Raw genomic sequence first — 12,931 nt, 5'->3', positions numbered from 1 at the left:
TAAGTCTTAGATATTTGTGTGGTTGTAAATCATCTCATAAAGTTAAATTGTTTGTAAATATAGAAAGTTGACGTTCTTTTAGTGTGTCACATATGGTGGAGGTATAAATTTTCCTATTGTTGAAATATAAATTTATCCCTGGAATAATTTATATCTTCAACCAAATAAAGTATAAATTTTGTCCTAAACTTAATCTACTTTATCCCATCAACCCAGGTATTATTTTATCCCACCCCCGAGGTAGAATAAATTAGTCCAAAAATTATAATATCATGACTATGATCCCGGGATATAGTCCGCGAACCAAAATACCCCTAATGATACAAAAGATATTTACAGTTTACTTATAGGAGTAATAAACAATTGGAGGTAAATTTTTATGATAACATTAATTGATAAATTTAGTTGTGCAAAAATGAAGTTTTGTTAAGGAATTGATGAATGTGGACTGATATTTATAATGGATACAATTGCATTGGGTTGATGGTGATTTGTTATTGGTTTAGAGATGATGAGACGAGGAAGGCCGTAGAAGTCAATAAGGAATATACACGTGCCGCATTGTAAGCCGTTAGATTGATCAAAACTAACCCAAGTTTGATCAATCATTTTCTTTTCAGCATTTGCTAATATGCCTAAAAGACTGAACTTCATAAAGATTCTAATTCTTCGTTTCTTTGTAATTTTTAGACTTTGTAACTTAAGAATTTTAACAAGTATAACGTCACTACAAAATTATCAAACCAATTTTATTTATTTATTTATTTTGAAGTTTGACAGCAACAAGTGAGGTTCTAGAATAACTTTGGTGTGCTTTCACTTCCTCGGGGATAAGCTAGTAAAGCTTTTAGAGAGATTAGAAGAATAACTCAGACCTCATTTGTTTAGACTTAAATGAAAATTTAATTTTAATTATTCAGATTTGTCATTAATTCTATTTGTTTTTAGGGTCTGAATCTTAACCATTCAAATCTTAACTGCTAAGTGCATTTTTGTTTAATTCTATAATCACTTAATGAGTCTGAAATCCTGAATAGATCTATATAAATTAATATGTGTAATAATATCTTAATATCATAAGCGCTTAATTATCTTTCTTCATTTTATAGTTGTTAAATTTTCTCATTGCTTTGGCGTCTATCTAATAATTACTGTTAATTTAGATTTTGTGTTTATCATTCAAAATTTATCTTTTTGACATTTTTTTGAACTTGTTTTCTTGAGATGTGAAACGGAACTTTAAAAGATCCAATTAACTCTTTTCCCATGGGGTACAAGAATTAATGGGAAAGAAGAGTGAAGCAAGTAGATTTGTGAAGACACAAGATATATAATGGTAGTATTAATACATTTTTTCTGAAATGAAAGGTAGGATTATAGACAATCACATTTTTATTTTTTTTGAAATTTTGTGAAAATCACAAAGACTTTTTGTTTATTTGTTTTTAGACTTTTGCAACGAAAGGTAGAAAAATCACAAAAGTCTACAAAAGAAATAAATAAAATTCCTTTGAAAATTTTACAGTGATGTTATACTTGTTAGAATTCTTAAGTTACGAATCTAAAATCACAAAGAAAAGAAGATTAAAAGGCGTTTGGACATAGAAATCAAATATTTTCACTTTATTTGGAATTTTTGAAATTGGAGTTGAAGATGAAGTTGTGTTTGGTTATAATTTTTTCAAAGAATTATTGGTTGTTTGAATCTACTGACAGTGAAAAAAGTGACAGGGGTTTTAGGTATTTTCAAATTCAAAATTACAATTCAAGCTGTATTTGAAATTTTCATGACGCGTTTTCAAATAAAGTGAAAAATATTTCCTAAAAAAATTGAATAATTCTCATGGCCAAACGGGTCTCTAGAATCTTTATGAAGTTGTCTTTTAGGCATATTAGGAGTGGCAAACACTGACAAAAAAGATCAATCATATTTGGGTTAGTATTGATCCATTTATCTTATTTGATTTTTAGCAAATGAAAAAATAGACTATGAAAAAGAGGAGGGAAGATGAAATAGAGGAGAGAGAAAGGAGCTGGAGAGAAAAAGAAAAGAACATAGAGGGCTGACAATGAAAAGGACCCACAAAGACACTTGTCAAAAGAAGAGGGTGGCCTCATACAACTATCGTTGGTTGAGCCTCTACCACCATAAAATTTTTCCCAACGAGGAGAAGATCAAGTCAAATTGGAAATGTGATTCTTTTATGAGACAAATTATAATTTTTTGGGTAAGAAAATTAATAGTATATAATATATAAGTTGTTATATACAATGAAGATATAAATGTACATAACTAAATTACTTATAATGTAATTACAAATATAAATGTTATTTATAATTAAATTAGCTAAATGTAATTACAGGTAAATATCTATGATAAACGTCTAATTAACGATATAAATGATATTTACATAATTAAATTACTTAAAATGTAATTACATGTGAATATTTATGATAAACTTCTGGCGATACAACAACAACAACAACATGCCCAGTATAATCCCACAATGTGGGGTCTGGCGATATAAATGATATTTACATAATTAAATTACTTAAAATGTAATTTACATATATAAATGATATTTAAGTAATTGAATTGCTTAAAATGTAATTATTGGTAAATATTTATGTTAAAGTTAATAAAAGTACATGTTGATAGTGTCACAAAAAAAAAAGTACATGAGCATTTAATTTGTTCAAACGATCCAAAATATTACAGGCACTAGTAGAAATGTGAATTTTTTTTTTCTATGTTGGTCTTTTTTTTGTTATTATTAATTAGTACTGGTTTCCTATATTTAGAGATGTGAGTTGTGACGGTGTCTGAATTTGACTAGAATGTTTCCTTCACCCACCAACAAATATTACTATTATTTAATCTTAAGAAACATTACATAACAATTTTCAAAATAAATCACTCTGTCACTCGAGAGATGTCGAACTTCAATTCCTCTAAATCTTGTCAAGAGTATAAATATACCTCGCATATTAACAATTTTATTTAAACTTTCACATGTCATAAAGTTGATGCTCTAAATTAGTTACAAGTAAAAATATATTGTAATTTTTCCTCTAAGTTGCAATTTCAAGTTGATCAACATCTCTCTATTCGTAGAGTATAATATAGTAATACAGGATATTGAGGACACAAAAAGATACAAAGTAAACGTTTTTGAGTGAAATGTGATAAACTTTAATGAATTAACTATAATATTTGCTCTTATCTATGTCTAACTAATGCTCAAATTTTTAATCGTTATTGTACAGGCTTCGAGAACAAAATGATTAGGGTCTATCCAAAAGTGTTCTTCTCGAAATTGTTACAATAAAGTAAACAAGTGGAAATTTAATTTATGAGCAGTGCTCTTTTTTTTAAACTATTTTAATGACTTTTTGGGCTATTATTCAAAATTCAATGGGGTTTGATACTTTTGTCTTTAAGAAATTTGGAAAAGTTGCAAAGGTTGACGTCATTGGTGAGAGACTATGAGTTGAGACAAAAGAATGCTACAATAAAGGAAATGGTCAAGTGTGAAAGGTATATTATTAGTTTTGGAAAACAAAGTGTGAAAGGGATCTTTGTGAAGTATCAACCCCCCAGATATTACACTAAAATAATGTAAATTAAACCCTTTTTCATTTGACGAGAGGAATATGACACCTCGAGTCCTCTTCGTTTTCAAATAATTAAACATTTTGGGTTGGAGCTTTGATTTTTTTATAGAATCTAGTTCTAAAGTTAGATTGTAGATTGAGAAAGTCGATTAATAGTGTCTTTAGCGAATTCGTTTACGAGATCGATCTTCGATGACTAGGAAGCTTAATTGCTTTGTTGAATAACGTAAATTGACGCAATGAGTGACGTATCGTTCAATTATATCTCTAATGCTCCTCAAGCCAGAGGGTGGATTTAATCAAATCGCATTCAGCATAGGCTGGTAGAATTGACTCATCCGGTGGCGGTTTTCTTTTAATGTTTCCTATATAATGCTAATTTAAATTAATCGGTTTAGTAGTAATAAAGAAATTAAGGAAAACTGTGATGTAAGTGTGAAAGGTATAATAGTAAGGTAAATGGCTGACCCATACCAAGAAAAGTCAAAAGAAAAGTTTGACCAGGAATTTTTTTGAGGAATATGAAATTATGAATATATTTTATAAAAAATAAAAGCATTTCTATGATCCCACTCAAGTGGCTGCTAATTCTGCATGAGTGTTCAGTTTGAACTAATTAGACTGGTTAAATATCGAGTTAAACTAATACGTAAAAATTATTGATCTAATTTGATCGAAAAGTCAAGAGTTTTTAATCTTGCAATCATTGGTATTTCGTACTATATCATTTCCTTCTCTTTTTCCCTGATGTAATAAAAAAAAAAATTAAAAATCTCGCAATCAACATAGGATATATAAATTCACATGGAAATTATTATGAATTTGGCATTTGATTTCATTAACAGGATATATAAATTCACATGGAAATTATTATGAATTTGGCATTTGATTTCATTATCATAACCATATGTTAAGCATTTAAGCCTAACAGAACCAGTAAGTTGAAGAGCTTATCGCGTAAAAGAACAAAAATTAGCAAACCATGATTTATAGTCTAGTCATGATCAACATGAAGATTTTTGTATATGGATATCTATTTATTGGAAGAGAAGAATAAACTATTGAATAACTATGAAATCCACGTACATAGGAACTTTGGATCTTGAAACTTCTAGAAGATTCAAGTTATAGAAATATTCCATATGAGTACTTAAAAGTTGATTATTTAATGAATTGGTTGGAGTTAGCCTTTAGGGGTTGAATGTTTAAAAAGCTTATCCGTATTTAGTATATACATCAAACCAATTAGATGCATATGTAATTGCATATAGACTGTTAAAACTTAACCATAGTGATCATAAAGAATTTGTGTTACTTCATGCTCGCATAGTCATCATATGGGAAAAAAACAGATGTATCAGATATTACCAAATCAATGAATGTAAGATATATATCTTGTATATACACTTTTTAACACTTAATCATAATTAAGTGATATGTATTTTAAGCAAAATTCTTAAAACTAGTTATTTAAATAAGTGTAAACAACTATTTACCTATATCATATTATATCAGGGGGAGACACACGACTTATTGTACTGGTTCTATAAAATTTAACTACTTTAATCATATCCTACATGTGTATTGACATATTCAATAAATATACATACATAATGAACTGTGAATGCAGTACCACAAATGGATTAGGAGTTCGGTGGTAAATGAAGACCCATCAAAAACCATAAACTTTACCAACAATTTACCAAATAACCAAAAAGAAGATTTTCTATTTGTAGGGATCACATGTGCAAGTTCTGAGGAAAAGACTTAACTTGTTTGTCCATGTAAGGGTCTTTGAAAAAACTAAGATGGTATTTGCAGCGACATTTTTGGAGAAAAGCTTTCTGAAAAAATGCCTTTTGGTTAATAACAAAAACAGAAAATAATTTGGAAAAAAATATCTTAAAACCGAAACTATCCAAAATAGGACTGGTAAAAACTTACTCGTTTCGAATATTTATAGCAAAGCAATAAATGCATGACATGTCTTTGCGCATATACTTCTTTCACTAACCATTGGTTAATTATTGCATATTTCCGCCTTATTAAAACACTCAACCATAATAAGTTAAGATGATCTAGTGTAAAACGCTTATATTTCTTCTTTCAAAAACACTTTCCTAAATAAATTTCATCAAATGGTTTCAATTGTCAGGCAGTCTTGGGCTCTATGTTGGCCCAAAGAGAGGTTGGACTAGACTCTAGGCCGAACTACTTTCTTTTTTTTGCGCGGATTGTCCTTCATTTGGATGGTCTTTAATTTTTGGCCTTCAAATTGGTGGTCTTTAAGTTTTATCCCTTGCCTAACACCCCGAGGTTGTGGGTTCGAACCCCAAATCAGTAGAAAAAAAAAATCGCAAGGCAGAATTTTGCAAATCTGTCCAGCGAAATTCTGCCTTGAATTTTTGTCTTTAAGGCAGAATTTGCATGGGCAGAAATTCTGCCTGTGCCATGTAAATTGGGAAAACTACGTGTATATACATATTAAGGAAAAATATTTACAAAACGTGACGATAGTTTTCCTTATTTACAAAACATAAAAAATAATTACAAAACTTGACAGTGTATGAATACTGTATGAAATCAAGTATATTAAGTCCAGAAAATTTTATTTTTTCTCTGCAGAGTGTATGATTAGTGTATGAATACAGTATGTATATTCATACAACTTTCATACACGATTCACACATATTTTTCATGCTCACCGGAAAATAGTCAGATCTGGCTGGAGCAACGAAGAAGACGAAGGGGACAGTGGTTTGGCCGGAGCAACGAAGAAAAAGATCTGGTAGGAGCAACGAAGAAGAAGATCTGGCTGGAGCAACGAAGAAGAAGATCTGGCCGGAGCAACGAAAAAGACGAAGGGGACGAACGCCCTCTTCCCTCCGCCACTAGATCTGGCCGGTTCTCTGCTAAAGCTCCGGTAGATTCCACCGCCGGAGGATGGACCATCAGCGGTCGTTGGAATGGGTTTTTTTGGTAGAATGTGTATGTGTTTAGGTATTGTAATGTTATGTTTTGTAAATAAAAAAATATCGTCACGTTTCGTAAATATTCTCCCTAAATACGTATATATATATATATATATATATATATGTAAATCACCCATGTAAATTCTGCCTGAAGGGCAAAATTTAAAGACCACCATTTTGAGGGGTAAAAGTTAAAGACCACCCCCGCCTTTGTGTGGAACCGGAACAGAACAGACACTGTTCAAAAAAGAAAAATCATCACGAAAAATGAACGAATTCGAAAAAATAGCAGGAAAAACCGAGAGTTACCAAGAAAGATACCAAGTCAAAGAGCAATGGGAAAGATATATCAAAAAGAAAAGAGAATATGAAATAGAACGAGAACTAATTCAAGAAAACAGAAAGGAACAAATAAAGTTAGCTTGCCAATCCTGCAAATTGCCCAACTATTTTCCCTAAATAAATGGAACTCTTACAAAACACTACTAGAAACTGAGGTTTTAACCACTGATATTCAGTGAAAAATTTGTGCTACAAAACAAGATTTTCCCACCTCATTCCCACCGACTAGCTTACTGGAAAAATGCATGGTAGGAAACAGGTTCCCATTGAAACGCTGGGAAATTTTCTAATTTTTTCATGTGAAAACACTGCTTTTTTTTTCTCACCTACATTCAGTGGAAAATAGCCACTGATTATTTTTCAGTGAGAAATTCAATGGAAAAATAGAGATTTCCTAGTAGTAAAACTAACCCACACAACAACCAAACTAGATTGCTTAATTAGAATTACAGATCAAGCACCATTAAGTCATGCTGCTGAAATTTGTTATAGGACCTCTAATAAGATGTGGGAGGCTATGTTGATACTGGTGGCTTCTTGAATTCTCTTTTTTCCTATTTCATTATAGAATTTATTTTTGTGGAATATAGATTTTATTATTTATTTTCTCTATTATTGATAGTAATTCTCTTGTTAAGATTGCATATATATATATATATATATATATATATATATATATATATATATATATATATATATATATATATATATATATCCTAATCAGATTTGGGTTGAATAGGAGAGTATTAGAGATTAGTCGCGTAACCAAATTCTTTTCTCATCATAAATATTTTTTTGCTCGCGCGACAATTGTGATCTTTCGAGAGAATCGATGTATTTAATAATTGTTACGCACTGTAGAAAGTGTACTGAGTATAATTATAACCTTCAAAGCACTTGGAATACAAAATAGCAAAACAAGCATACACATTAGTATTAAGTTTAACAGAGACATGAAGCTGTCACTTAATCAGATCTAAAGAATCATCACCTAATTTTTTCTTTAGTCCTAAAACATTTTAGAATATACTCACTTTAAGATTGAAAAAAAAAAAAAAAACGTTAATAACAAAAGACAAGTACTCAAGATCAACAAGCACAGAAATCAATTAGAAAAACTACGACCATTAACCAACCTTTTTAAAAAAAAATTGCAACAAAGATAACCTGGAAGTGAATCGCTTTAGTCTAGAAATTAAGCAATCTGCTTGACACCAGAAGTACTGTTCGTACTAACATTAACGCATAAAATAGTAGTAATAAAAAAAAATAGTTGCATCATATTTCTGGTTATGTGGCAAGTTCATCTTGTTTCCACATCTTGATGGTCTTGTCAACTTCACAACTTATAAGTCTCGTGCCAGTTACATCAAATGCGAGGGCATAAATACCCGCCTCACTATCCAACGATCCAGGTTGAACCATAGTTCGAGTTTGCTGAAAATTATAACCACTTGTCCAATCCCAAAACCACAAGCTCCCATCATCACCTCCCGTGGCCATTACACCTTCATCATTAACCACCATCGCGTTGATTATTGTCTTCTGTTCTGGAAGCATATTACGCGAAAATTCCCCTTTTGGAAGGTTGAGTTTTTTTATGTCACCATCAGTTGATGCAGAAGCAAAAGAATAATCTTCCTTCGGATGTTGAGCCATTGCTCGAACAGATTTCTTGTGATGAGTAAGCGTTGTTATCGTCTTAGCATATCTAATATCCCACAACTTTATAGTTGAATCATGAGAGCCGGTCAAGACCTGAGGGTCCGTTGATCGAGTCAAAACAGAGCTAACAGTGTTATCATGTCCTGACAGAGTATCAATTTGCATTTTGCTTCGAATATCCCAAACCCTACACACACAATCTCGACCCCCTGTGAATAACACATCAATTGTGGGATGAAGAGCTAAGCAATAAACACCACTTAAATGACCATTAAAAGAGTGAATTACCTTATTTTTTTCCAGGTCCCAACATTTAACTTGCTTGTCATCACTAGCTGAGAACATGTACGAGTTTCTATTGCTAATAGCAAGGCCTCTTACTTGTTCATAGTGACCTGTTAACGTGACTTTTAGCCTACCACTTGCTAAATCCCATATTTTGATAGTTCGATCTGTTGATCCTGTACAAAACCAAGTATTACTAGGATCTACTGCAACTGATCGTACCCATCCTGAATGACCACTAATAGTTCTGTAATTTTTCCATACTTGTTTGCTTGTTATTTTTCTCGCCATATTGAAAACCTTGGCTATATAGAGAAGTCTAGCAAACTATAAAAGGAGGAGGAAAGAAGTTTTGATTTGATTCACTCATAATCTCATAACAGTAGCCATATTTATAATAATATAAAACCTTATTTAAGTAGGAATAGAAAACCTATTTAGACTTTGATTACAAACCTTTAAAAATATGAATTACATAAACAGTAGTAATAAGTATCTAATCCAAAACACTTTAGGATTTATACTAATTCCAAAATCAAGTGATAAAAAACTCGTATTTAGGGTGTGCTTTATTGGATTAAGCCGAAATATCTCGGTTAACTAAACCATTTAAATATTTGGAACTATTTATATAGTACTTCCACTTTTTATTTTGAAGAATAATAATTAGATATTTTCTTCGGTCAAAACGAAATTTGTCCAAAGCATAAAGCATGAGAAAAAGGCTCTTAGTACTCAAGTTACCTACCCGGCCCACCAAATAATAATAATAATAATAATACATAGAGTCACAAGCACATTCCCAAGTGATTTTCCTCATACTATCTTTAATTTCTTTACGTTTATTTTAACGTTTTAAAATCATTTTATGTGAAGATCAAGAATTTTTTTTATAAGTTTGGTAGGTTAAAGAAAGATTGGATTTCGAAATTATTATTTTTATTTTTATCATTGCTCTCGTACGAAGCATGTCGCTAAAGCGTTAAAATGTATTTTTTTATTTAGAAAATGGATAAAAAATGTTAGAAAAGGGAAAAGGACATCTTTCGCCCAAAGTAATGTCACGTTTGACCTAATGTAGCCTTTGATAATCCCACATCTTTCTAAAAAAAAAATGCGCTTTTTGTAACCCCCCAAACACATTTAAAAAAAAAAAAAAAAAATCGACTTTTTTAAAAAAAGTCAAATTAAAGGAATATTGAGCCTTCAAAAAATATTTCAAAATATGTATAACATGTGTATACTTATACAGAGTGATTTCACTCAAGAAATATCCCATAACATGTATAATATACGTATATTATATTTGTTTTCAAAAATATATATTTTTTAATTGATTTCATTTTTATACACATATTATAATGTTTTGGAATATAAAATTGAAAATCACAATTGTATATATATTCATTTTTTTTTAAAAAAATGAAAAATGGATTTATATAAAAAAAATGATAAATTTGATTTTTTTTTATACATTTTTAAACCTTTTATAAAAAAAAAGTTAATACACAAATTATACAACAAATACATTTCTATACTTTTTGGAATACGTATAATATGTGAATCATTAGTGTATAATCAATGTATAAACATTTGTATAATATATATTATGATTAGTGAGTATAAGTTGATGATACATTTTTTAAAAAAAAAAAGATTTTTGTATTTGGTAGATCCATGTGCAAGTTCTCAGGAAAAGACTAGCTTATTTGTTCATGTAAGAATCTATTTGATCTTTCTCCCTAAGTCCTTTTTTTCACAACTCTTTTAGTGACTACTTTTAGTAGCGACTCCTTTTTTTTTTTGTAGTAAATGTCTGGGACAAAGTTGTGCTTGGGCCATCGGGGGATTAGTTTTACTCGCCATGATAACTTCCTTCTAATAAAAGGCTCTTTATCAAGTTACCTCCAAATAATAATAATTATAACATTTGCACATTTATTGATTTTCCTCATACTATCTTTAATTTCTTTACGTTTATTTTAACGTTTTAAAATCATTTTAGGTGAAGATTAAGAATTTTGTTTATAAGTTTGGTAGGTTAAAGGAAGATTGGATTTGCTAGTCGTTGCTCTCGTACGAAGCATGTCGCTGAAGTGTTATATTTTTTTATTTAGAAAAGGGATTAGTCTTTATCGTTTGTTGATTCTTCGACACACTTAATTTTGGTAGCATGATATCTATCTCTTTGGAAGAGTGACATACACTCTCCTTACCATATGTATATTTATTTGTTTTATATTTTTTAAATTCTTTTCGCTCACGTAGCACTTTAAAAAAAATTGAAAAACTAAATTTTCTAAAAAAAAAAAAATGAAAAATGGATATTTAAAATAAAAAACTGAAAATTTGATTATTTTTTTTTAAAACCCGTTTAAAAAAAAAATCAAATCGGAAAAGTTGGATTTTTTTTTTTAACGAAAGAATCTTAAGAACCATAAACTTTACCTAAAATTTACGAAATAAGCAAAAAAAAAAAAAAAGATTTTTGTATTTGGTAGATCCATGTGCAAGTTCTGAGGATAAGACTAGCTTATTTGAGAATATAAGGAAAATTACATCAAAGTTTAGATGTCTAAACAAAAATATGAAAAATGCTTATTTAAAAAATACTAAAATAAAATAAAAATAGCTTTTCAATAATTTTACGTCTTTAATGACAGTAGTCTTTCAAATTAGTCATTGCGATTTTGTGGTGCATGTATCCTTGACAAACCATGTAGGTTTTAACATCGATCCGCGTCCTGCTTCGCCGTGTGCGTCCCGCTGGATTTTCAAAAGTATTTGAATGAATTTAGCCAGGATGGAGATTGTTTACCAAATTTTGGTCCTGGATCACCGTGAGTATCCGTAAAGAATAAACTTACATTTTAGGGGTTCTAAACAAAAATATGAAAAATGCATTTATAAAATAATTTAAAATAAATTGGCTTACATAAACATTAATTGCGATTTTGTGGTGAGTAATTCACACACACGCCTACTGCATAACATGGATTAAAAAAATTTGTTTAGTAGGATTTATGCGTGTAAAGGTGACTTGGGATCGAATTGCATTTTAGCATAATTTGTATTAAACATTGATACACTTCAAAGATCGAGCAGCGCCAAAAGTCTTGGGATCGAATCTTACCGCCACCCATTACACAAAGATCTTCCATGTGTTTGGTCCATTAAAAATAATCAGCCCCACACGTGAGAGAGCGTGTTGAGATTATAATTAAGTATTAAAAATGTGCTCTCTCTAATAGCTTAAGCTTTTAGATGAGATAGTTACACGCTTCAATATGGTATCAGAGCAGGCTAAAGGTCCGGGGATCGAATCTCACCGCCACCTAGTATCAAAAAGAATTTTCACGTGCTTGGTCCATGAAAAAAAATCAGGCCCGTCGTGAGGGGGCTTGTTGAGAATATAATTAAATATTAAAAGTGTGCTTTCTCTAATAGCTTAAGTTTTTAGATGAGATGGTCACACACTTCAACGATCAGACAACAGTTATCAACTCTTATAGCTAATTTTTCCATCTAACGGTCAGACATATTTATAACTAACAATCAATTTTTGCAAGTAACAATTATAATGCTGAACCAAAGCCCAGGGGATCAAATGCTCTTGCAAACTCATCGTTGTGGTATATCTATCTCAGGCTACCACATAGGTCACATAAACATCATTTTGGCAGTTGTCGTTAATGTTTCAGGTAAGGATATAAACTTTAAATAAATGGAAGAAAAAAAGTTTCATTACATAGCACTGCATCAGAATAGGAAATGCATCCAACTATTAAGTTGATGCCTTTATTATCGGGTAAAAGGTCAAATATATCCCTCCACTTTGTTTTATTAGTTAACTTTATCCTCCATTACACATTGTCGCTGAATAATACCCCAGTCATCTTCAAACTTAACACTTATACTCCTATATGGATGAAAAACCCCAATTTTTTTGAAAACTAAGATGATATTTATGGGGACACTTTTGAAGAAAAGTTTCTGAAAAGTTGCCTTTGGTTAATTACTAACTTATTGGAGCCTTTTTGCATAAAAACAAA

General features: G+C 30.5%; 1 protein-coding gene across 1 annotated transcript; it reads right to left on the bottom strand.

Moving 5' to 3' along the window:
• Positions 1-8,153: 8,153 nt before the first annotated feature.
• LOC132058034 (protein pleiotropic regulatory locus 1-like) lies at positions 8,154-9,170 on the bottom strand. Its single transcript, XM_059450603.1, has one exon. It carries the CDS (start codon positions 9,168-9,170, stop codon positions 8,220-8,222), a length of 951 nt encoding a protein of 316 aa, XP_059306586.1. The 3' UTR covers positions 8,154-8,219.
• Positions 9,171-12,931: the final 3,761 nt, after the last annotated feature.

Source organism: Lycium ferocissimum, chromosome 5 (assembly GCF_029784015.1).
Source record: "Lycium ferocissimum isolate CSIRO_LF1 chromosome 5, AGI_CSIRO_Lferr_CH_V1, whole genome shotgun sequence".
Lineage (NCBI taxonomy): Eukaryota > Viridiplantae > Streptophyta > Magnoliopsida > Solanales > Solanaceae > Lycium > Lycium ferocissimum.
Note: the sequence above shows the minus strand (reverse complement) of the source record. Positions and strands in the feature narration are given on the sequence as shown.